This window comes from Limanda limanda, chromosome 3 (genome assembly GCF_963576545.1).
Source record: "Limanda limanda chromosome 3, fLimLim1.1, whole genome shotgun sequence".
In the NCBI taxonomy this organism is placed as follows: Eukaryota; Metazoa; Chordata; class Actinopteri; order Pleuronectiformes; family Pleuronectidae; genus Limanda; species Limanda limanda.
The window spans coordinates 25,560,633-25,587,896 of NC_083638.1; the positions used below are offsets into that span (position 1 = coordinate 25,560,633).

Below are 27,264 nucleotides of genomic sequence, written 5' to 3' on the forward strand. Positions count from 1 at the left end.
GATATAATCCAGAAAGGCAAGTTTCCAGTTAAGTCCATGTATTTATCTTTTTTTTAAGCTTTATTCCTTATTAGAAACCAAAACTCTTTTATCTTTTTATTAAGAAAAAAAGACCTGATAACCATCTTTCATTTCCAAATACGTATCTTTTAAAAAATGTATCATATAAATCATATTGTGCTTAGTGGCATTTCTTTTTAGTTTGACAGTGGGAGGAGAGAGAGGACTGAATGAAGGGGATGCACATTTTTATGCAGCTTAGACTCAAGGATGCAGGTTTATTACCGTGTATTTAAAAGCATTTTCCCTACTTTAATGTCTATGAACAAAACAACTGAGGTTGCTCTTGTTATGGCTTATGTGTTGCTAACCCTGTAGCAACAGTAATATGCCAATGAAGTTAATTTATTGATCTGTTAACAGACTGTGGCACGATTTTAACATCATTCTGAAATCAAGTATAAACAAATTTATAGGAGAAATAAAAGGTATTTACAATGAAGGAATTATTACAAATCTTAAAGTCACAGTACCTCGCCCAGGCCTTCAGCTCCGGCAGGGTCATACTCTGGCCCTTCTTCAGCTGCACCACTGCCGTGACCTTCTGACCCCAAACAGCATCTGGGGCCCCGACGACGGCCACATCTGTGAAGTGAAGACCACACGGAGCAGACGCCTTGTTGTTAAGTTTCAGCTGCTCCCATTCTTTCATCTTAGGGCAGTACTTAAGAATAATAAGACACCGCCATGTTTTGCTGTGTCTGCTCTGTACTTAAACACATTGGTTTTAAAGGGCAGCAATGACCTGGGGTTAAAGGTGCTGACTCTCAATTGTGATTAGAGGTTGTTTACATGTACATTAGATGTTGAAATTACACCTTTCTTTGAAACAGCCCACGGCTCGGTCTTAAAACTCTCCTCCGTCATCTTGTTTGTGCAGCATCATTGTCTTATTTCCGGAATTAGATAATGTTTAAAATCAGCTTTAAGTCTTGATACAATATTGATGCAAAAGCCCATCAATTTCATAACATCGTCATTTAATTTGTATACTGCAGAACAGACATATCATAAAAATTTAAAGTGCGTTATTGTCCAAATATCTACAGACTTAAACTGATCAGCTCTCTTACCCATGATGGCTGGATGAGCCAGTAGGTGGCGCTCTACCTCGAGAGCACTGATCTTGTAGCCGCCACTCTTGATGATGTCAACACTGGTTCGGCCCATGATCCAATACGCTCCATCTCTATAGACGGCTGTGTCTCCTAAAAGACAAACAGGGAGAGAGAGGGTGATCAATAAAAACATTCCAGGAAGATTTTCATGGCTCATTATTTTTTGTTATTTAATAGGGTCGGAAATTGATGGACTGATTGGCTAACTGGATTTTCCTTTTCATACAGTGTTTAGCCTGGAAGATGAAGTAGATATGATGCAGTACAAAGGCGACCAAAATGAAACGTCCAGTTACCTTGACCCTGGGCTGAAACATTAAATTTTGTAAGTACACAAGTCAACAAAATTCTTAAGATAGGTGTATTCATTTTTTAAACATTTTAATGAATAATTACAATTACTATCTTTAATCTTGAAACATTATCCATTTGCACCACAGACACTTTAAAGTACGTTGATTGTCTATGATCAGCAGCGTATTAGCATTTTCTTCAACTATACGCTCCTAACTTTCTATTACCAACCACACCGAGGCAATTTCCTGTATGTGTAAATATACTTGGCAATTAAAACAATTCTGATTCTAATTTTTATTATTATCTGTGCCACAAGACCTCCTCATTTACTGGTAATAGCCATGAATTAATTATTGGGACAGAGAAAACTTTAAGGTTTTCTGGGGAATACTATGCGGGTGACCAAAATATTTACTGAACAAAAAAAGCATATATACTCATAAAAGCTACATAACGTGATACAAGGAATGTAGGGTGTGTGAACTTGGTGCAATATAGGGTGTGTGTCTGAGACAGAGGAAGTCGGGGTGCAGTGGATGGATGAGAGTTCCCCCCACATCCTCCAGACACACACACACAAGCACAGAGGTGTCTGGGGGACAGGTGTGGGGGAGGATGAGTACAGTATGTGGGATGGGGGACTCAGCTGGGCCCGGGGATGACAAGCACGAGGAAATGGGTCAGTATGGATGAGTGGAGAGAGACAGAGGGATAAAAAATGGACGGAGGAGGGAAGGTGTGGGGGAGAAGAAAAGAGGGAACAGGAAGGTGTCCTTTTGGATTATTACAGGTGCTGCGTCCACAGCTGGGGCCGAGGAGGGAATGGAAGTGTGTGACGGTGTGTGTGTGTGACGGTGTGTGTGTGTGTGACACTAATTTGGTTAAGGTTGGATGGGGTTGAATGAAGGAGAGGTCAGGAAAAGTCAAGGGTGGGGGCCACAGCTGTAGACTACAGCTATACATATAGAGATTCTCAGAGGGAAGGCTAATTGTCACCATTCTTATATAAGAGCTTTTACATTAGACACAAAACAACCCTAAAATATTTGTATTACTCAAACAATACATTTAAATAAAGGAACTTATTATTTTCTTGCCAAATGCAATAATACCTGGCACAGAGAATCAATGAGACCAGTTTGTAGGGACATCCCATTTACAGAAACTAAACCATTCAATTATTAAATTTATATAAAAATACAATGAAAAACCCCCCAAATCATTCATATTATATTTATGGTTGATTTTTTTTAAAGGAATGATAATAATGACAATAATTTGACATTTATTTACTTTCTGACAAAGAGTTAGATAAGAAAATGAATTCCACTCTAAGGTTTCAGTATTTCTAAAATCGTGGGTACAGCCCTCCCAGGAACCTTTCCACAATGTGAGACTGTGCACGTCTGCAGACACCAGAGCTGGGAAAAAACCTGCACCTGAAATATCGACTCAATAAAAGAAAACAACTGGCCCTCCCTTGCCTGGATTCAACACGATGAAGCATTATAGGAGAAGGATTATATTTTGATAGTGGTCTGTTTGTACTGCCATCTTCCGTATGTCTGGTTCTCCATCATTTAATCTCATTTGTTCTCTCTTCTAACCCGGAATCCTTCCATCCATCTCACATTTATGTCAACTTTTCCCCCCAGCTTCCCCTTCTCCAGTGTCACAGTGTCAGTCAGACACACACAACTGTTGTTTTTTTTTTACTCCCATCCTTACCCTCCATTTTTTTCTTTCACTACGTCTGGAGCATCTCTCATCACATCTCCACCTCTCTTCCTGTCTCCTCCTTTCCCTCCTTGCCTCTCTGCCTCAGCATCAATAGAGGGCCCATCTGTTCCCATACATCACGCACTTCATTTCAGTTTATTAGCTGGGATAAATCATAAATATTTCATTATACATCACGGGCGGCTGTCGCCTGCACACCGACAATTTATCACCGCTGCCCTCTCTGCCGGCTTGCCACGGCGGCTATAAGCTTTCCAGTCTATTAAACAAGATTGATACAGTGTGTAAATTTAGATATTGGGAATTTCTTCACAGACCACTGCTCCGCACTGATAGGCTGGGGTAACAGAGGAGGAGAGAGGGGGGATGGAGGGAGAGGGAGATGGAGGAGGGGAGTGGAGGAGCTTGGTTGGGTGTTAACACTACTAACAGGGTAGTTCTCCGTCTTAGGATGAGGGGGTAGAAGGAAAAAATGATATGCAGCTCTATCATCTTATGCACATAGATCAGGGGAAAGGGACTGGTTACATGCACATTGATAAGCTGTTATTGTGCCCTGTGAGTTTATGAGTGTGTGTGTGTGTGTGAGTGTGTGTGTGCGCAAGCTGAAACAGATAAAAACACCACAAAATGGGTCCATTTAGCTGTAAATGCTGAAGCGAGGAAACAGAATTATTGAGACTATGTTGGACAAAAGGGGTTTGAGAGAAACACTGGTACACAACATACTTGAGCTGACTCTGAAGCACTTACACAGGACTCTGACCTTGTCTCTCTTTGAGGAGAAGTAAATAACAAGGGATAGAACAGCATGTTTGGAGAGAGGCACAAGTGGGAATAGTGATTGGAGAACGAAGACTGATAAAAGAGGGAAGAAGGTCGGGAGAGATTGTCGGGAACTGTGTTACTAGGACACACACACACACACACACACAGTATGTACACACATGCACACAAACACTACTTCAGGCATCAGAGACTCTCCGCCATTATGTGTTATGGCGTTGGAGCCAGATATGGCCGAATGGCTTTCTTAATTAAAACGATAAGAAGCCTAATTGCACTGGGCTTTCATCTCATTCTGAGGCATTAAAGAAAGTGAAGGCACACAGTGCAGGAAAAAAAAAAGAAATAAAAACAGATCAAGACTTTAACTGAGGATGGAGGGCGGAGAAAACTTCACTAATGTCTTTCAGAGAAAACAAGAAAATCACATTAGTTGCCGCCACAGAACTGTTAAACCACAACGGCAGAAAATCAACACCAAATTACTTTCAGCTATAAAAAATTATTTTGTTACCAGGAAAAAACAACACGTGTTGTTATGCAACATTGCTTTTAGAGGATTAATGAAATTATTAACATAGATTATTGATCTTCATTCCAACTGTCATGTTTTTTTAATCCTGAGCACCCATATAGTATTTTCGTAAACAGACAAAGGCTATTTGATATTTACAGCAAACTACTGGTGATGTTGGCTGGAGCTTAAATTAAGCCCAGATCATTGACAGTATAAAAAAATGAGAGACATGTCTCCAACAAAATATCCTGGTTAAAAACGCTGCCACTTTTCTCAGATTTGAAGCCAGAATCTGTGCAGTAGTGATTAGAGGCTTGAGCTGTGGAAGCGAGGTTCTGCAACACCCCCATTCAACCAATCAGAAGACACTCTCAGCTTTCACCACGTTTTTATAGCATCAGATAACTAAACAATACCAAGATAACCAGTCAAATGTGCACTCTAACATAGCTTTATATAATTGAGACCCTTTGGATTCACTTTTGAGGAGCTGTCATGTTATGTTAGCCCAGCAGAGTCGGGGAAGATCCTGGATGTAGAACCAGGCTGTCGGCTTTAAAACTGCCCCTGTTTCCCTGAGTCCTCACTCAACAAACACCGAGAGCTGAGGGTTCCACAGTTACGGTGCATTTAATGTTACCTCAGAAAATATTAAAACTATACTTTTACATGTTTCCAAAGCAGCTCTGCTCTGCAAAGCAAGCACAAAACTATTCAAATTACACAGGCACACGGATACAGGCAGAGACAGAGCATGTTTCTTTTCTTAGAGGAAAAACAAGAGAGTGAGAAGGAAAAGGGCAGAGTGTGTCACATGACAAAGGCCAACGCCACAACAACAGTTCAGCCACAAGCATCGCTGCCGGAGGTGTTGGGGAAGCAGAGCGGACACGGAGAATGCATAACAACTGGTTTTGTGGAGGTGAAAGAAGTCATCTCTTCACTTTTAGGAACTTTCATCCCCAGAACACATTTCTGCTGTCACTGACACGGATAGAAAGAAGTGTTAGACGAGTGTTTGTAATTGAATGTGATTTCAGTCTGGCCTTGATCTAAGTACCATGTACTTGTTTTTGTGTGCACACCCCACCCAGCCCTGGAGACGTGGGCTGGCATGTAGCTTCCTGTAAAGCGCATACTTTGAGGAATAAAATGAAAACATTTCCACATTAATTTACTGCACTCTCAAACAAAGACTGAAACACTTTAGTAAGTATAAAGACTTAAATTCAAGGATGAGATGCGGCTTAATAATTCAAGTTCAATTGGGTGGTTAAAGGCAAAAGATCTTTAGTAAAACGATGAAAACATTATGAAAACACGCAAACACTTTATCCTGAAAATCTAAGTTAAAATGTTATTTTTTTGTGACTATACAAAGCGTTTGTGTCACTTTCTTACTGAGCAGCTTTGGCACAATTTTTCTTTTGGGAGGATGAAGGGAATTTCTATCTCCACTTATCCAAGGTTGATAGAATAAGCCTTGATAACAGCGAGGTCTTATACGTCTATAACTTGTCCTGTAACTGCTGTAAAAACCAGGTTATGTAGACTTATAAACAAGATGATCCCAAACTGTAACACACAAAGGTGACATTAGGATTTTTATTGTGATAAAAATGTTCACATCAGTAAATTGGGAGAATTATGACATTAAAATGTCTTTTAAGTTTAAAGACAGATTTTTGCTCCTGAAAATTGTGGTTTTAAACAGATAATGACAGCAACAGCAAAACATGTAATAAATTTTAGGTAGATCAAATATGTGTTATACCTCCTCACTGTGTTTGCACAATGCATTAGTCATATATTGGACTTTTATAACATTGCATTTGAAAACAATTCTATTGCGATAATTAATTATATTTTTACCTTCTGCTCATTCCAGAAAGACAAAGAAAAGCTTTGATCTGACCAATCGCATCAGCTGTGGAGGTTGCTGAAGTTCTGTAGGCCTTAACTGTATTTAAATTCTTAACCAAGAAAAACAAGGAACAAAAATTATAATAATAGATCTGCATACAGATCTGGCTCGGCAACTTAATTGAATGGGTTCTTCCCCGTCCTATTCAATCCTTCCACTGAGTTTTGTGGAAATCTGTTGATTGTTTTTTGTGTAATCTTGCCAACAAACAAATGAAGAAATGCAGATGAAAACATAATCTCCCTGGCCGAAGTTATAGGTGCTCCCAACTCCAAGATATAAAAATGTCTGCACACACCGATGGCATGTCCATTCAAACTTTTGAGTCTAAGAAGTGTCGTATCCCTTCAGAATCATTGACATTTCAGAGGCACTGACAGTCACGTTGTGTCGTGCGTAGGCGAGTCCAAAGTGTTTGAAAGTGGTGGTGCTTCTCCTCTGTGAGAAGGTACAAGTGGAGTCGCCGTCTTTCATCACAACCTAAACCCTCACACTGCGGGTTAGAGCCGAGTGCCCTCCATCACAGTGGAGAGGAGAGCCTTATCTGAACAGAGATGACAGAGGTCTAAATGTGAGTCATGCCTCTCCTCAGACTGACTGTAAACACTTAGCATATATGAATATTAATGTTCCACATTAAAGCTCCACAGCCTAGACGGAAGAGTTAATGAGGATAAATAACAGACAGCCGAGCAGAGAAATCTCAGCTCTGACATTATTTATCATCCTTAACTTTTGTCACAGCTCCTTTTTTTGTAATTAATATTGTACAATAAAGCACTTTGCACTTGGATGAGTGATCTAATTTGTTTAATATAATGCAATTAAAGGAGCGTGAATTGCTTTATGTTAATATTACTGATTATAGTCCGTGCTGGGCTGCCTCTCCACCAGCAGATAACAAGCTGAACTTGAGGATTGATGTCTGTCTCAGATCTTTCATGATCATCAGGCAAACTACTTAACTGTTGTTTATATGCTCCTTCTCTGCACTGAATCAAAAGAAGAACTATCCGATAGTCAGCCAAGACACATTGAAGTCTGAGGCAAAACAGTTTTAAAAAACTCAAATTAATTTTAAATTTTGGTTCAATATGAAATCACACTACATCTAGTGTCTTTGCTTTTGACCAGGGGCCTGTAGCAAGTTAGCATAATTGGAATTATATATATAATATATATATATATTCTTGATCCGGCTTTACTGAACCTACCACTGACTGTCCTCAATATCCTGTTATATGAAGCTGGACTATCAAATGGCTCAGTGAACCCTTTGTTCAGTATAAATGAAACTGTAACATATACTGTGTGTATTTATTCAATGTGATAATATCTCCCTGTGTTTGTCAGAAGGACAGCCTGGAACAGCAAAAGGATTTGACTGATCTATATAAATGTACGGATTTCTCTTGATGATTCGTCAGTTTACTCTTTTGTCCCTTTCCGAACCCTGTGGGAAGGAAGTTAAGAGTTAAACCTGAAGTTACCTATATAACCACAAATCCTACTTTGTACTACAGGCCCCTAAACGGATGAATGTAAAACAGCAGATACCAATGAAATAAAAAAGTTACTTTCAACTGGTGTTAATAAAACGAGAAGCAGCATGCAGTGCCACCTTTGCTGTTTAAATGTCACAGGGACGGCTTGTTTGAACTGACTGCTCGGAGGCTGGGGTGTCGGCGGATCCCACAGGGAGCTCTGACATTGGAGTTAGGAGGACAAGATGTGACCCGGGGTAAAATATGACACTGGAAACACAGAGAGCGACGGAGGCAGGGAAGAGGAGAGCACAGCTGGGAGCGAAAGACCCATGCACAAATGAGTAGTGATGGCTCTGCAGGATATAAGCCACACTACTGTCAGTCTGTCTGTGGAGGAGTTACCCCGCAGATCTGAAGCTCACCTTTACAGCTGGGGTGAGTGCTCGCTGGGTCACACACATGCAGAAGTACACACACATATGTACCCTCTCAACCAACTGCTTTTTAACACAAAGGTTTTGTAATATGAAGGCCCTGACTTGTTGTATTTTACAAGTGTACATGAAATCCAATTAAAGCCAATACAAGGCTGGATATTTTCCATACATTTTCAAGAGTCGTATGAGAGAAAGCATGTCAGAGCAAGTTGCTCCAGACATTTATCTGGATCTTTACCTGCCACACCCAGGTATTATATCCATAAAATATCCAAGTGAGCCCATGTGAGAATACAGCAGGAAAATGTCTGCAGCGAGATTCTAACTTGCAAGAGACGCAAGCCAAAAATAAATAAATAAATAAATAATATACATATCTTGAAGATGAGGAAGATGTCAGCTTGGAAAGACAAGATGTGAGAGCTTTTGACAATAAGGACTGAAATCGAATTATATTATTTCTCCTGCGTTCTTCATTTGTGAAAGGCAAATGTCCGAGTTACAATTCTCCGGACTTCCTCAGGAGTCCATGTCAGAAAACAGCTCTATAGAAAACACTGTAGAGCACAAAGAGGTTGTGAAAGGTGAGAGGGGCCAACGCACTCAAAGATGTTTGTGAACAGAAGGTGACAGTTTTCCTATGAAGCTGCCAGTCATGCTCTGCAGAAGTCCCTCGCACTAGAGAGGACACCTCTGGCCAGCTGAGAACTTATTGATCTTAACTCTCACCCTCCTCCTCTGATTCTTACACTCAACTTTTCTCCAGCCAGCTCTCCTTTGCCTTCTTCTTCTCAAACTTTTCGGATTTATCAAACGCAAACTGTGTTATTTTTTAAATAAATGTGAAAAATAATAATAATCTTGATAATAAGATAAGGTTTTACTAACAATAAATGGACCTGCAAAACTGAACATTACTTCTCTTAAATCTTACACTCTGTTGAAAGTTGAGTTTGAAAAGCTGGACACTTTTGACCTTCAATGAACCACAAACCTCTTTTCAAACTACAGCGCTATCTCCTTTACACATTCTCCATGTCTCAGCAAAAATGTTGGTCCTGCACTTAAGTCATGAGCTACTTTGATGAATAACAAATAGAATTTCAGCCCTAAGTTGAGTCTCTCAGGCTGAATACAAATCCTGCCGATGACACTGTAGCTGGAGACGGACGAACGGTCACAGTCCTGATGTAGATCAGTTAGTGGATGTGTGAGAGTTGAACATGAATACAATTTGTTGAAAATCACTTTGACAGCCCCAGTACACAAAAGTAGATCTAAGTCCGATTCTTGAAAAGGGCTGAACACCCTTTATGTCCTTTTCCCTGACCTGGAGGTTAAATCCTGGGGGATATATAACAACGGACACATGAAAAGCTCAGAGGGAAGGTGACAAAAGATCAGCCAGGACTTAGTAAGTCAGCAGTGGAGTGTGAGAAAGAGACAGTGTTAGAAAGGAAGGTGGAGTGTGAAACAAGGAGCAGGTGTGAGGGTAAAAATGGTACGAATGTGAGAGGGGAGGTAGAAAGCTCAGGAGAAGGTTAAGTGCAAAAGTAGCGTGTGTGGGAGTTTCCAGACCACAAAAGCATGCGTCTATCTGGAAATTAACAGAATTAACTGTTTAGACTTGTGAATTGGGATCAGCTGCGGGTTACAGATGTTATTTTTTCTTCTCCGTAAATTGTTCCACAGCAAAGAAACACAGGATAAACTAAAGTGTGTTTTCGTTATAGCCTTCACTTTAAATCTCCTCCCCTGACTGCTGCAACACGGCAGCAGAGTAATCCTGGGGCAACTGCGACAGTCCAAGAAATGTCCATTAAAAGGCTTTTTTTATCACTAATAAAAGGTTCAAACTTTCCTAAAAGGCAACATTACACTTCTCACTCAACAAGAAGCCTCACACTCAAATCTTTTGAGACTTGGGTTGTTTTAGGAAGGCAGAGGTGGAAACGAGAGAGAGAGTGAGAGTTGGAGAGAGACATTTGGATTGTTATGGCTGAATCTTTTCCTAATTTCTGATTAAGCATCGACTACGATGGCTGCTCGTGCTTTGAGCCAGAGTACAACAACAAAGACTGGGGAAGATGATTCAATCACAATGAGCTTTGAAAGAGCTTAAACCAAACATTGTCTGGACAGGCCTTTTATTTCTAGAGAACCTTTCAATTCACAGCTTCATACACTTAGTTGGCAGTTTATTAGGAACACCTAGATTTAAAATAGTGCAGCCTAATACAGCAGTCTTGCAACTTCACCTACATAAAGAATGAATGTTCATTTTTAACTGTTTTAAAGAGGTGAGTTTTAACTAGGTGGTTAATATACTGACAACTCAGTGTATGTGTTTGTTTAACTTCATCAGAGGCAGGTAGGGCCAAGAAGGCGTTTGAAGGCTTTCTACAGAAGAGTCGACAGTGTGTGTGTGTGTGTCAGTGTGCATGTTGCTTGAGGTACCAGTCTGTGGGGAGCTGATTGCACTGGCTCTCATTATGTGGCCAGTGGCTGTAATGGAGTGTGACAGCAGCGTGCTGTGCTCTGGATCTCTGTCCTTCCAGCCTGCAAAGCCAATTAAACACAGTCTGCCCTGCTCTCCCACTGCCTCACCCTGCTTCACTCTCCATCACTCGCTCCTTCCTTGCTGCTTTTTACCCCCCACTCCTACTCCCTCCTCCTCCAACACCACTGTTCGCTCCCCATCCCTACCTTGTCCGTCACAAGTCTCTCTGGGACCACAAATGCCACCCTCTGTAGTTGACTCTTTCTAACCCCTCCACCAGTACATCTCCAAGCTCAATACCGCCAGCTCTTTCCTCACTCTCTTGCTTATATCCTGTCGTGTACATTACAATTCAAAGCTCCTTGTGCACCACCCAGCCTCCCCCATGACAACCTAACACCTGTCTGTCGGTGGCTTTGCAGTAAAGAAGCGCTCCTTTGGGGAAGGAGGGCAGAGAATGAAGTGCTAGGCCGCAGGGGAGAAAGCCTCCGATGACAGCTTTTCTCTGTGCTTTTAGACGCACACGTGCACACACACACACACACACACACACACACTAAAAACAGGGAGAGGGGGAGAGGAAGAGCGAGAGAGCAATACTTGGTTCCTCAAGACCCAGAGCAGTCATAACCACTTAGGAGGAAAAATGCCCTGCAGCACCAAAAACACACATAGTCCATTTATAGTCCCCCGAAACACACACACAACACATATACTCAAACTGTGTGTGTTTGTGTGTGTGTGTGTGTGTGTGTGTGTATGCGTGCGTGCGTGCGTGCGTGGTTGGGCGTGCGCAGGTGGGCGTGCATGTGTGTGCGTGTGTGCTTTGGCGACTGGACTCCTGATCCAGTGCTTAAAATCGGGCCCTGGAAGAGTATTCTGTAGTGAAGATGAAAAAAATCCTTTGACATCTCTCCCACTCCCCTGAATCCCTCTGACAGCACCACTCATGTAGATGCAATTAGTAGCAGAATTCACTTCCTCCAAGGGATTGTGTGTGCGAATGTGTGTGTATGCGAATGTGTGTGGGCCTGCGTACAGTGCTGAAGTGTGAGTTAAGACCAGAGCAAAGGGTAGAGGAGGAGATGAGGGCTCAGTACCTGTTTTGAACCAGTTGCCATCAGTGAAAGACTCTCTGGTCTCCTCAGGCTTGTTCCAGTATTCCTGAAAGACAGACGGACCTCGAACCAGGAGATCGCCCTCTTTCCCCTCCATACCTGCACGAACCTGTAGCATATGCACAGAGAGAAAGGAAGAGACAGAAACACACGATTTAGACAGTAAGAAAGAGTTTAAATTAGCCAGAATAGTGTTAAATGACCATTTGGTTGATTGCTGGGTGATGAACTGTCCAACAACAAGCAAGAAAACAAATACTACTTTACATACTAAATATGTGCTGAAAACTAAACATATCCCATATTTAACATACATTTCTGGAAAGTTAGTCACTATCGGTATCATGACTTTTTAAGTACATTTCAAGGTTTGAATTTCAATGAATTATACAACCTTTTGAAATATTTCACTTCCTATAGATAATTCAGTGTGTAACCCTATTTATTTATAGATTACCCGAGTCTCTCTGTGGCTGCCCTCCGCGATCGTGGTGTTGCTTGCATTATTCATGACAATCCGAACCTCCACACCTGGGAGTGGTGACCCCACAGCCCCTGTCAACAGATCAAGCAGAGACACAGACACACATAAGTATCACAGTACAAAGGGAAGATGATTTATTACAAACAAGATGGGATGATTTCGTCCCTTATCAAAAAAGCTGGACACATTTGGGGCGTATCTAACAAAGTGACGATCATCAGCCTTCGCGAAGCCTATACGACAACGATAGTGTTCTCTTCCAAGACGGCATTAACCTCCATCTGCAGGGCATAACCAGTCACTAAATGGTTTTCTGAGCTTGTAAAACAGTGGAAACCAAAGGCCATTCATCTCAGTTGCCACAAGTTGGCTTACGTTGACAGTAATGGGGATTTCGGGGAAAATGCCCAATGCAGCCTCACCAGCATCCGCGTAAACTCCAAATAATAGAACTGTTTCTGGACATCTGTCTTAGACTCTTAAAAACAGATTCCAGATACACTTGGAGACACTGCCATCTATCAAGTGAATTGAATTCTCAAAATGTATGAACTGCAGCATCCATGGTATCAAGTTAACCCAATTACACAAGATCATCCTTCTCTGCTTCTACCACATCTACCACAGATTTTTGGATGAATTGAAAGAAAAACAAAGGATCCGAGGTTGGTAGCCAAGCTAATAAGTAAGGTCACGTTATAACATTTCAAATGATGTATCTATTCAAATAAAGTCCTTGTGCTAGCAAAGTTATGCTTTTAGCTCTTCTACATGATATTAAACCCTTTTCACACTGAAGCTTCGCACACGTATGGACATATGGAAAACTACAAAGCAAGCTGAATGTCCATGGTCAAGTAATTTTACATTTGCGACACAAACACATGCTGGTTAACAAGATGGGACAAACATTACTATTCTATTGGCTCTGCAGCATAACACAATAATCTACATTGTCTGGGAGTGAAAGAAGGATTGACTGCTCTTTCCCCTTCCCCTGGTAATCCTTAGATTGGAACTATCCACTAGCATGTAACAGATTAACCAGCTTTCACTCCCACCTCCCTTTTTCACAATGTCCCTGCTTCTTCTACTTTTCCTTGTGCATTAACATTCCCTGTTGCTGTAGCAGGAATACTGTTGTGTGGCAATGACCAAGATATTTTATTTATTTCTCATTTACAGAGCCAGGGCTGTCCAGTAGCACCCACGGAATGGAGAGCTTGGCACTGAGGAGTTATTTACTGAGATTGACAAAAAGTGTATCGGATGAGAATCGCTACCTTCACCTTTGAGGTTATTATGCCGTTTCACAGACCACTGATCTCCCAGTGAGGAGCAGGTCAGGTCCTAATTAAAGACTGATCCTCTCGCTTCATATTGATCCAGTCCACTCCAGTCTTGATTGGCAATGTCTATCACATGCCCCGCTTCACATGCATTCAGTCCATAAGGGAAATGACCACAAAAGACTGATACTGAGCAGGATAACAAACAAGTTGGGGTCCGAAGATGAGACAAGCTGTTTCTGTCGAGGGCATAATCAAAGAAACTAATTAAATATTTCATATTGTAGTTCATTACATTTATTTTACTGCTTTAGTTACACTGATGCTTCAGTATTAATCATTGTATGATGCCATATATAATATCAGTATTGCAGCTATTAATATTGATGTACTTTTATTCATAAATGGGATTTTCCATGCAGGAATTTTACTTTTACATATTATTACTGTATTGGTTCTCAATAACCAGTGATCTTCCATCACTGGTTATAATGATATCCTGGACTGCTGTGGACAGTGTGAACAAGGTTAATGGACACCTGCAGCACAAGGTGGTTCTGGTAACTTATTTTCATTAGTTCAGAAGCAGTAGGAGTGGGATCAGGTTCAGCTGGAGGACATTCAGTGACTGGCTTAAGGACACTTCAGGTTGGGGGCATTACTTTGCCTTTGGCCTACAAAAAGCAAATTGGTTCAAGTAGAGAGATCAGACTAAGTTCGATTTACAACAACCAGAATAAAGTTTGTCCACAATCCTGGAGCGAGACCTGGTTCCCAGGAGAGCTCACCAGTGAACTCCTGGTGACTGGGCCATTGATCCCTGAAGCTATGGAATTACACAAAGTCAACACCCTGGGTTCACCACAGCAGGAGCAGGCATCAGGTTGGGCTGCAATGTAAGCCGGGCAACAAGCCAGGTCAGGGGCCTGGGCATGCTGATCCCTGGCATCCTCCTCCAGAAGAAGCTCGAAAATGTTGCTGGGGACAGGGACATCTGGAGCTCTGCTTGACCTACTTCCATGACAACACAACCCTAAATTAGCGGCACAAAATCTAAGGCCTTTTTTTTATTTTAGTATTTAAAAATATCTGTAGCAATCGTTATGAAATAATAAAATTGATTAAAATTGTCCTTGGGAACAAACCTGGTAAAAAAAAGGGATAACAAAAGAACAATAATCATCTTGAGATCTTCTCCAAGTAAACAACTTGACAACAACCTCAATGGCAAAGTCTCCAAAATCAATTAATAGTATAACTCAATATGTGGAGTGGGACAAGAAGGACAAAGGTCCAAATAGTATTGCTCTTCGAAGAACTTGTAAGAAAGACCAAATAATCTTCAGGATAAATGACATAAAGGTATGGAAGGAGAACATCTGGAGGAAGAGACTTCAGGCGAGAAATGAAGGCAAAAATAAGGAAGAAAAAGATTTATGAAGATTAAAAAGGGGCAGCAGAGTGAGATAATAATGAGATGGAAAGAACTAGGGTGAACTCATCTCACATATTTACATCTCAACAAGGGCAACGTGACCTAGAAAGCCACGCTGCTGTTAATCTGTAATGCTCCAAAACTGTACGCTACACAACAAAATCAGGCCAGTTAGACGCTGTATTTACAGTCGGAACTTATTAATAAAATTGCTGTCAATAAGGTGCATTAAAAGCTGAGTTGTGTGCTACTTAGTTGGCGAAGGACAGAGAGAAGAGAAAGTGAGTGTGTGTAAGAGGAGCATAGAGAAGGTGACTCCACTACTCTTCTGAGAGTGTTTCCTACGGTTTGCTATTGATCCATTTTAACCTACTTAAAGACAAGACAGGAACACACTGACTCAAACAGCTACAAGCTCATGACTGCATACACTTATATATACAAACACACCTTGGCACACAAACATGCACACATCCTCCACAAGTCTCAGCGCTGCAATGGAAACATCAATAGACCTCTTGAAGCCTTTCTTAATAATCACCCGAGAGGAATCAAACACAACCTGTTCAGTTTATGCCAAACATAACCTGACAAACAAACAAAACAATGCCCCAGCAAGACAGCAGACAGAGGATTACCCAATCCACTTGCAAGCTAATTAGCTTTACCTGTAAGAGGAAGAGTTGGCTGGGGAACAGGAAGGGAAGGAGAAGATGGGAAGAAAAAAAGGGGGGGGGGGGCAGGAAAAGACGAAAGAAGAAAGAAACCGCCAGTATTCTGACCTCATTTCCAGTCCCTGTCTTTGTTGTTGCGTGTGTGAGGGAGGTGTAGTTGGGATCGTGGGTTTTTACCTGACATCAAACCAGAGAGAACTTCCTATGATCAAAACACGACCCAAGAAGCTGAAGCACTGAATCAAACTGGTGAGGGAGATGGAATCATATCAGAGAGATCTGAGATTTATGATAAAGAAAATAAAAAGTATCTCAATCTGTGGTGAGACCAACGGCTCAGTTTCTTTGGCCAAAGGTGCAGAATAATCCCTGAGATGTGGCTCAAGCAGACATGCTGTCGCTGTAAACCTGCCCAATAATGCTGTGGTGCAAGGTTGTGCTTTTTAACGTCTTTTGTGCCAAGGAAAATGTTCATGACATCCCACATTAAAGTCTGACATATGCAAATCTTAAAGAAGGGCTGACTGGAAACCAATTTTTCACTGCCAGTAAAACTATGAGTTCAGTTTCACCAACACAGTGATGACAATGTTTCTTAAGAGCACAACACAGAACATAAATGATGTGTAGCCTTAATCCAGCATTTGTAAATGAAAGACAGACACAAAAAATGGCCAATTTTTTTGACTAATGTTTGATGATCTGACTAAGAGTGATGGTGTTCGAGCTATAGACTGTATATAAAGAAGGACCATTGAACCAACAGTTGGCACACTTGTGTTTGTGCTGTCAGTATTTATACACCTGAGGTAGTAAATTATTGTCAGTTATTAAAGTTAAGGAATTCAAATAAACCAGTTGGTAACAGAGCTGTTCTGACAATGACCTTTTATCTTACTTTCACTTGTTTGCCTCTGTGTTTTACCATAATGTGTTAAAAACACTTTTTTTTGTGTGGGTGTATGCAGTCAGTCAAACTTGTGTACCTGGGATGCGTGGGCCTTTGAGAGAGTTGGACAGTGCCATGCCAATCTCCGTCATGCCGTAGCGTTCTAGCAGTGTGTGTCCTGTAATTTCCTCCCAGCGCTGCAGAGTGGGAAGAGGGAGAGCAGCCGAGCCCGAAACCATTAATCTGGAGGGAGAAAGCCAGACATGAGGAAAACACTCCAGGCTCCAAATAAAGAACTTGCTAGGCTTTAATATGCCATAAAAACACATTGTGAAAAATGCTTATTTACAGTGGACTGGAACTTAAACGGGTATCAGGGTAGTGATGACCCTAAAGGTTTATAAAACATCACAGAAAATTTAAAAAACATGTTTTAGATTATAAGATTGTATTGCATTAAATAACAAAATAAAACCAAACGTACAGAAAAAACACCCGAACGAACGTCAGTGTGACAGGCACTAGCTAAAACTGCAGCAGTTTTAAAGTAAAATGTATTCAGCTTGTACTTTTACTTTTAGAGGAGGAGGTGGAATTTATAACGTGTACTGTAGCCAGCCACCGATCGAGACGCTTTCGCTTCACTTTTGGGGAGCAGTCACGTCGTCAATCTTTATATAAAATCTATGGGTACAACAAAAGTCTATTTTTTTTTTATATTGATGACCCATTGTGCTCTCACAGTTTGTGATTACTCTCTGAAATAATGCAGCTTACAAATGGCATCCCTGGCCTGGTGTCACTGTCCATGGTACTGAAATATGGATTTAGTTCCTAATTATTTTCAAGCATTCTATAGCATTCAATTTTTGTTTTGTTGTGTATCAATCATCCACATGAGATAAGCAGTGGAAATATGACATTAGTTAGTTGATGAATACAAATTCTTGAGCTAAAATATTCCAAAATTGTGATATCGAAATTAATATTTTTCCTGACTCAAGTCGGTAGAGGTTGTCCTTTGTTCAACACAACCATCCAACGGCCCTGGTGTCAGTAATCACCTCAAATAGAATCGCACCCTTCATACATGTATCCACAAACACCTCTCTGCCCATGAGTAAGCTGAGTGCCATCCATCCCACAACCAGTACCTGATCCTTTCTTTGCACACGGCTTTGACAAAGTCCTTGACATGAGGCTGCGTGAAGTGCTGATCATAGTACTGGATCAGCTTAGAGTAGATAGTTGGCACGGCCATGAACACATTAACCATGGGAGCCTTAGAGCTCAACAGCATCTCCCACACCTGCAACGCAGCAAAGAGAGGGAGAGAGAGAGACAGAGAGAAAGGGGAGAGATAAGCACAACACTTAAGTGAAGAGGGAGGACAGAGATAAGGAAAAGCTAAAAAGGAAAGCCGTGAATATAATGGATGGAGCCAAGCAAACTAAATTATAATGTCCAGATGCATTCCATAAGGGCTTGTGATAGAGAGGTGTGATTTTTATTTTCCTATATTTGATGTAAATGGCAGAGTATGGTCCAGACGGCAGCCTTATTTTAGACCTGTCAACACAATGCCAGAAAAAGACAAGAAAATAAGTCACGGTTTGTAAAGGTCAGGGAGAGGAAAACAGCAGATCGCTGTGGGCCAGTGAAAAGGCCTCTGTCCAGCTACTGATGACAAATGTGCTTTTTGACCATTACAGAGGCTTTACACATACACACACACGTATGCGCACACACACACACACACACACAGATGAACATAAACATACATTGTGAACAACATGCACATATAAAAAACTGTTCAAATATCACATTAACTCACTTATTCAAGGACAAAGCTGTTTCACACACCCAGCCCCACCCACCCCACTCCCACTCCCACACACACACACACACACACACACACACACACACACACACACACACACACACACACACACACACACACACACACACACACACACACACACGCACACACACACGAGTCGTCTGGGTGCATCGCAGTAGACAACGGGAGGATGGGACAACAGCATGAATTAAGTGAAGGTGAACGACAGCTTCCCTAACTCTGGTCTCCCCCCTGGGAGACAAACGCTCCTCCCCAGCTGTCTCCGCTCTCCTCCCCTCCTCTCCTCTCTTAGTCTACTTAAGCTCACTTCTTCTTCTTCTTTCATTCTGCCTCCATTTACCCAGTGTGTCTTCTCTATTCTTTACTTTCATCTCTGACCCTGCATCTTCCCTTCATCTTCGGCCCCCCCTTTACCTTCGCTCCCTATCTCACATTCACTTACCTTCTTTCTCCATTTCGTAATTTCCTGCTTCGCTGCCTCTGCAGTCGCTACCTCTCTCTCACTCTCTCTCTCTCTCAAACACACACACACACCAACTAGACATATACAGAGAAAGATGCAGTCTCTCCTATCATCACTCTCACCTACAGTACCACCACATCCCTTTCTAATGTGGCAAACACTTCTCAACTCATCCTTCAACTCACCTCATCGTAGACAACACCTTATTTCTCACTTACTAAGTCCTCTTCTGCATCTAATAAAGAATATCTAGATAAATACAACTCAAATGATTGTTTACAGTCTATACTTGTGCCATTTCTTGCAATATCATTAGAAGTTGATGTGCCAGCATTGACAGTTCACCGGTGCTCATACAGAATAAAACTTTGTGCAGAGAGAGCAGGGTTATTAACTGTGTGCCCCGACCATTCTGGGTGGTGTCTATCAAGTGCAGTGGAGCGCTTCAACCAAGTCCAGTCTAGAGGGGAGAGGAAGGCAATTTATGTCTGTCAAAGAGTTGGCCTCCACCTGGGGGACAGGATGTGGTGAGAATCCTGAGCAATGGTCTGCATCCTAAATAACTGTATGAGCTGCTCAGCGCGGCACTCAAATACGTCAATTCTTCTAAAAGGACGATCAGATGTTGAAAAAGTATCAAAAGTTAGCATTGATGGTTTACCAGATTGTATCATTAACTTATTTCTTTATCAGCTTTTTGAGTTTGATCAGTCCTTTCAGAGTGGTTTTACTTTGCAGTTGCTTTTATGAAAACAACATTGATGCATTTGGCTTACGTTGGTTAAAAAACTGTGTTCCAACAAGGTTCAAAGAGTGCAGTGCTGGTATTGGTTTCGAAAGTATGTCGAAAGAACCTAGAGCTACACTACAAGCTTGTAAAAGCCAGTAGACTTCAGGCTTTCAGGACCATGAGACCATTGTGTGTACAAATATCCATGGAATTCATCCAATAGTAGCTGAGATACTTTTGTCTGGAGAAAGTGGTGTTTGACCGACAGGCTGCTATATGGACTTAAATTGCCGTCCCTAGAGCCAAAACACTGTCAAATGCTTTATGCCCCCAAGTCTATTCAACCTGAACCATTAGTGTATAAAATAACACTTTAGAGATAACAGTGTTGACTTTGAATTATAGAAGAGGAAGATGTGAGTGTGTAAGTAACGCCTCCATCAATCAGTCAACTTAATAAAATGCCTTTACCTGGTAGAACACAAGAATTTGTGCATTATCCGTTCCTTTTAATAAATATCAATGTCAATGTCTGCAATATTTAATGTGTGCTTGTCTGCTGTGTTGAAGGAATAGTTCCATAATGTTTGAAATACAGTATTACCTGTTGAAGTGGTCAGTGGGATTCAAGTAACCGTAATAAGACTGGTGCTGTAAACCCCTGCATGACTATCTGCTCACGTCAGTCTGTAAACAGCACAGTTGAAATAGACTTAACAGCGATTTACTGGATCACAATTCCTGGGCTGAAAATTTCTGCCACTATCTCCAGGCGAAATCGTTAAAAATCAATGGTGGCCTCTGCTGCTCGGGCTACCCTTCAAAGATCTTCAGGGAGAGAAGAGACAGACTATCGATCACTTCATCAATGTACTGTAACTTCAGCAGGAGGAGAATAAAGGCTTTTTTCTAAGGTTGAAAGGAGGGGTTTTGTGGTTTGGTACACAAGGTCAGGGATACCAGTTGAATACTGATAGCTATAATAACAACGTAGCAATACCCCTGTTGACTGATGCATACATGTCCTATAAAGACCTTTACTTTCCCTCTACTGTCACTGCCATCAAGCTGCCGAGGTCCTGACGAACAATAACACATATACTATAGGGAAAACACGTGCATCTAAACTTCTATACGCACACGCTTAGTACCCCATCTTCCCCTCCCCTCTCCGGGCCAAACAAGCACTATCATCCTTCAATGTCAGCTCATCGATTGATCTGCTGCTTAAGCCCCTGCTGTGAGTCGGCATTGGTCAGATACAAAGCCACACAGGGCAATTCATCACTGAGCCCCAAACACTTAGTTTGACAGGAGGGGGGTGGGTAGGTGGGGGGCTGGGGGGGACTGATAGAGGGAGAGACAGAGAGGAGATGAAGCAAGGAGAAAAGAGGGAAGAAGAAAAGTAAAAGAGGAACCATGGAGAAAGAGGGGTTGAAGTTGGAAATTGCTCAAGGTCTTTTTTAACCTTGCAACACTTTGACCGAGCCGGACGTCTTCTTTTTGGCTCTGTCAGTCTCCCTCCACATTACAACTGTAAATCTGCCTCTTTTTGGTGAATGAAAGTTGCACTGTACCAAAAGAAAGAGTTGGAAGAAGAGGATAAAGAGAGAGATAAAGTGCAGTCTGGACCTTCTGAGGCTGGAATTCAGGCAGCATGATGCAGGTGGCGCCCACCCAGAGCGGGCACAGCAGCTTGTTAACGATGCCATGCACGTGGTGGAGCGGCAAGGTGTGGAGGATGACATCATCTCTGGTCCACGCCCACTCGGAGACCAGACACTGTACCTGAGGGGGGAGGAAAGAAAAGAGGGGTGAAGGGTCAGACTATTTTATCATCTTCAGATTAATCATCTCAACCTGGTCCCAGTGTTGCAAACATGATGATCTCCCTCTTGTCCTCAGATGGGACACTTCAAGGTCACAGAAATGATTCCTGTTCTTCACCAGTGTACTAGGACCCTCTGGTCGTATGTAACTTGTTGTATGTAATGGTAGGTTTTTATAGATGAATACAATGTATGTAATCTTGTCCTTGAGGAGGATGAATTTAAGAAAAGCATCATGTGTAAGTCTTCTGATGAAGTTTATTTGCTTCACTTTCTGTGTCTCATGTCCTTCAGATTTCCCAATTTTTTACAAATTACTCCTGAAATTCCCAGAATTCAATGAATAAAGACATTTAATCGATAAGTGAAATAATCAAACACACTATGCTCTAATATCACTCCTGTCAGAGAACACATCTACATATAATGTATTTCCCCCTAGTGGTATGTAAACTTATAGATAAAATGAAGTACCATTTCATTTTCATGTATTGAAACTATAATTGTGGCTGCTCATGATGTCACACCATCATGATTTTAGTAGTTAACAGAAATAAAAAGTGTAAATATCACCAACAAACAATAAAAAGGCTCAGAAATTCAACATACAGCAACAAAAACAGTTATGAAACACTTTCCAACCTCTTGAATCTCTTTCATTGTTCAAGTGTTAATGATTTAGAACAATTAACACAACTAGCCTGTTGTGTCATTTAATTGCACAAATTCCCAAATCTCAAGTAGCTTTTGACTATTTTACAAGGATATTCTACTTGCAGTTATTTCAGAAACGAGGGATGTGAAAGTTTTATTTCATCAAGACAAGAAAAGGGAGTTTTATTTATTTTTTTGTAGCAAAGCTACAATGGATTGAAGTTCAATAAAGCACACTTACATGAACTCAATATTACACAAAACATTATTAATATAAAATACTAATTATTGAAGGGGTCATATAATCTAATTCAATTATTTGAAACAGGTCTATTTAAAGACTAATGTGAATAAAACCAAAAATTTGAAAACGCACACAGCTCATTATTTTAATTAGTTTTTCCGTCAGAGTGCACCAGCTGTATCATGCTCTACTGGGTCAGAGTGATGAAAAAACCTTTTTCACCGCAGAAAAACTGGAAGTCTATTAATCTATGACAACCAGGATTAAATGTATTTGTTTGTTACCAATGTAGTAAAGGTAAAAAAGACAACACCATGGCTTGGATGGAGCTGTGTGTATGTAGAACCCCCTTGGGTCTCCCTGTGGTTCCGCTGGTGTAGATGATCATAGCTGGTCGATCCGCCCAGTCAGTGATGGACGTCTCCTTGTCCTCTGTGTCTTCCACACCTACAGAGCCCAGGTCAGACATAGGAGGCAGCGTCAGGCACGGAAGCCCCAGCTTCAGCGCCAGAGGCTCGAGGATCTCGGCGAAGGGATGTCCCGCCACCAGCAGTGAACTCTGGGAGTCAGAGATCACATACTCCAATTCCGACTGAGGGTGTTTCCGGTAAAGTGGTACTGCCGTCCCTCCACTCATCCAGGCTGCCCACTGTGCCACTGTGTATGAAGCGTCATTAGCACACAGGAAGGAGATTTGTTTTCCTTCCAGACCTGCAAAGTCACAGTTGAGAGCGCTGCTGATTCTACCTGCAAGATCTAAGCTGCTGCAGTATAACTGCTTGTAGCTGTGGCTGCCACTGCTGTCTATCACAGCGAGCTTATCTCCAAATGCTGGAGCTCTGACAAACACTGGCCTCTGGTTCATCCTCGATGACGGGGCGGAGGTCCATCTGTGAGTGCCCCTTTGAACCAGAAGCCATTCCCTGGCCTTTGATGGAAAACAAGTTCTGTGAAGAGTGGCTTTCCAGTGAGGCACAGTCCCCTTCAGAGAGCGACTTGCAACAGCAACAAGTCCAGGCAGCATGTTTGAGATTCAGCTGTTCATATCCTCTAGAGACGGAACCTCAGGCCGGCTTCACCCTCAGTCTGCTCATATCAGACGAGATCTGGGAGGTGAAAGGACAAAAAAGCATTAGAGCTTTGTTTTATCACGCAACACACGAATATCAGCATCTTCTCCCAAAGGAATGTATGACTGTATAATATGTATAATACGATTATTGACAGAAATTAAAGCAGGAATTAACTATTTTGTCTTGACCATTATTAGTGAAATTTAAGACCTATGTCAACTAAAGCAGATATGAAGGAATATCGTCCCCGTTACCCAGAATTATTCACACTTCCTAATTAAAGAGTGAAGTAGCCAAGTACTGTGTGTAATGATTTAACATTTTTAAAGACGTAAATTTCAGATGAATATTTTTCAGACTTTTTAGGAACCTGCAGAAACCTGTTAACACAGCAGAGAGATCCTGACTTATAGTCTCAAGTTTTTTGAAAACTCACAACACTGGGTCCTGTCTACGACTCCCAGCTCAGTTAGAACTGAGTGAAATGTCTCAACCAAGTCCAGTTTGCCTGTTGTGTAGCACTTGGATACTGGGTCCTACAATAACTTTGGTTTTCTGGCTCAGACGCTGTCAGAATTGCTCGTCCCCAGAGCCACAGTCAACATGAGGCGACTGTTTACACAGGCAGAGCAGTGCTCTCTGGGACAAGAAGTCTGCAGCTGATGTGTAGTGTCGTAACAGTGTTGAGTTTCTGGACTGTTTATTACACAAAACTACACGACAAAAATTATATTAGATATATTTCAAAAGTGTCTGTAGGCGTGTGACTGCCTCCAATGTGTATGCAATTTTCAAAGCACAATTTTGTACAGATGCAGATGTGTATATATTTGGCTGGCTTCAATGTTCGCTTGTGTCTTTCAATCACTATATACTTCAAATATTTGTATGTGACAGCGTTCTAGTAGATCTGGTGGCTGGACTTTCATCTCACTGTAGTGAACTTATTCTTGACTCATTTTGAGGTTTTATTATTCTTATAATCTTGTGTTTGACTGTTTTGTGTGACACTGGATTCATACATTTCCCTCGGGATCAATAAAGTATCCATCCATCTATCTATCTATCTATCTATCTATCTATCTATCTATCTATCTATCTATCTATCTATCTATCTATCTATCTATCTATCTATCTATCTATCTATCTATCTGTAGGTGTGTCACTATCAAGGTTCAACCCTTTTCTGAGTAGCTTCATGAGATATTAAACATAACCATCACGTCATTCAGAGCAGCTGTAACCGCTCACCTCAAATATAACAAGGACAACAACGTTACAAAGTTCAGCTAAACACAACATTGGACTTGTTCCTGTGACTGACAGCGACAGAAGGAAACGACACAACTCAGACCAACAACACGGGAGATTGAAAATCTCCATTTCCCCGAGAATAACTCATGAAAATCCCTTTAACATTGTCTGTGTTCCGCTGTCAACACATTTCATTCTGTTCACACTCACCTCAACAAGAAGCCGGTGCCATGTCGTGAAGGACGGTGCACCGGCATTAACGTTCCGACATGAAACAAAAATTGCTCGCGATGGTTCCCACCTCGCTAGTACAAACAGATATCATATATTATGTCAAAATCGTGACAATTTAAAATGAATGGTATTTGAATAACACTGTACTTAATTATTTAAGATATTTCAGTGATGATGTAATTTGTCGTCCTCTAAAAAAAAAACTTTATTCAAACATGTTTTCTCAATGAAATTGTGATACATGGGTGCATGAACAGACATATGCACTTTAAACAACCACACACACACACACACACACACACACACACACACACACACACACACACACACACACACACACACACACACACACACACATTGGCCCATTCATTTGGACTACACTATTAAAATCATTCAATAAATCAGTAGAAAGCAATTTGCTGCTCACTCCATTTATTAAAATCACAACGTCGTAACACGTGTCACAGATAATGTTGAAATATCCTGTCACCAGATTGTAAGAACTGTGTTAATATGACACCAGAGGTTTAGAGACAGTGTGTGAGGCTTTATATCAATAACAATATAATGTTATTCCCTCCTGTTTTGTTTGTATAAACTTCCCACCTTTTCATATAAAAAGCCAAGTTTAGTGAGGAAATTATCACCTGTGATTAAAGCACAGTTCTCCATGCTGCTCAGATTGTAGATTGCAGGACCAGGGGAGAGTCTGCTCACCAGAGACGGGGACAGGGGACCAGACAGCACAGCTACACCACACAGATTGGCTTTAGATCACATGCCAGTCCTACCACACTGTGTGCCAACTAGCTTGGCTGGCTTCATCATCACAGTGCAAGTAGGCACATTCTGCCGCCAGCTGGCAGTCGCGGGCCTCAGATAAGAGAATGGTACAGACATGGCACACGTTCAAAAAGTTTTCATTTCCCTTCCCAAACCCCCTACACTAGAAACGAGGATGGCATGTTCCTAACCAAATTGCAGCCTTTGTTTCGGAGAACTCCCCTCCACTCTCAGGAATAGTATCGTCAAAGACCACTCGTTCCCATTCGTGGGGGGAAATGCTATTTACGGGGATGCTATGCTACCACAGGAGCTATGTCATTTTTTAGGGAATCCTTTATTGGTGGGGATTTTACACAGCCTTCAGTCTTTTTCGATGCTTATGCCACTGCCGCATTTTCTGAGGATTCAATCTTAAAATGACCGAACGTCATCTCCGATGAGACGAAAGAAGGCACAGACGACCCACGTTTTTTGGATTTGTTTCCTGGAAGATGGCCATATTTTTGATATGCGACGTATGGGGACCGCATCCGGAGCCATTTAGAGACGTATTTACTGCTCCTGGAGACCTGCTGGGGCTGGATGAAGAGTGGAGGACGATCGGGGCATCGCCTATATGTCCGTCAGGGGTGAGAGGACCAGACACGGCTAACATAAGGAGTTATAATTACGGTTATGGCGGAAACATGATGAGACAGAATATCTAGTAAGCAGAAGCTGGCATTCTGCTGCAATGGACTGTTGCCAGCACACCATTCAGCAAAGACCACCTGAAAGGATCTCGCCACCGATGGGCAGGATGGCCGCAAGCAGGCGCCAACTCCCGTCTTGGCAGAGGATTGCATCTGAGGGAAAGGGGAGACAGGGGACCCCCCACAGATCTGTGCGAGAGGCTGAGATGGTAACACAAACCATGGGGAGTGCCCAAGCATGTGTCAGGTTGGCATCAATGTGCGAATGTCTTGGCAAGCGCTCCGTTCTCTCCCCTCCCACCCCAGCTCGCACACAAACACACTGTTGCCCTGCTTGGAACACATGGTACATCAGCAGCGGCATCTGGCTGCACTGACTCCTGGCAGCTGCGCTTCGTCTTCGCCAGTTGGGAGTCTTGGCACTGCCACTTCATCAACTACCTGTGGCTCCTCCTGGGTAAAAAGGCAAGCAATGAATTATTCCGAGGCTGCAGCTGCAAACTTGACTTCCATCCAAGAGATCCACTGTTAACATATGACTGCCTCGCAGAGCACATGCCACCCACATACTAATGCATGGTTGACAACATGGCTTCCAGTTTGCGCGAAAGGGATTTGTTTGTCTCCGTGTGATGTCATGGTTCACTTGAGGTGAAAGATGCTCGGGAATTATTTTTCTGTTGTATCTA

General features: G+C 41.8%; 1 protein-coding gene across 1 annotated transcript in view; it reads right to left on the reverse strand.

The window, feature by feature from the left end:
* Positions 1-25,135, reverse strand: part of acsf3 (acyl-CoA synthetase family member 3) — a 28,453-nt gene extending 3,318 nt beyond the window's left edge. The window contains exons 1-9 of the mRNA XM_061068926.1: positions 25,074-25,135; positions 22,850-23,642; positions 21,442-21,597; positions 17,910-18,064; positions 16,853-16,998; positions 12,442-12,539; positions 11,967-12,093; positions 1,134-1,268; positions 534-645 (exon numbers count right to left, since the gene is read on the reverse strand). Coding sequence (XP_060924909.1) covers positions 534-645; positions 1,134-1,268; positions 11,967-12,093; positions 12,442-12,539; positions 16,853-16,998; positions 17,910-18,064; positions 21,442-21,597; positions 22,850-23,560 — 1,640 coding nt within the window. The 5' untranslated portion in view covers positions 23,561-23,642; positions 25,074-25,135. The remainder of the gene's footprint in view (positions 1-533; positions 646-1,133; positions 1,269-11,966; positions 12,094-12,441; positions 12,540-16,852; positions 16,999-17,909; positions 18,065-21,441; positions 21,598-22,849; positions 23,643-25,073) is intronic.
* Positions 25,136-27,264: the final 2,129 nt, after the last annotated feature.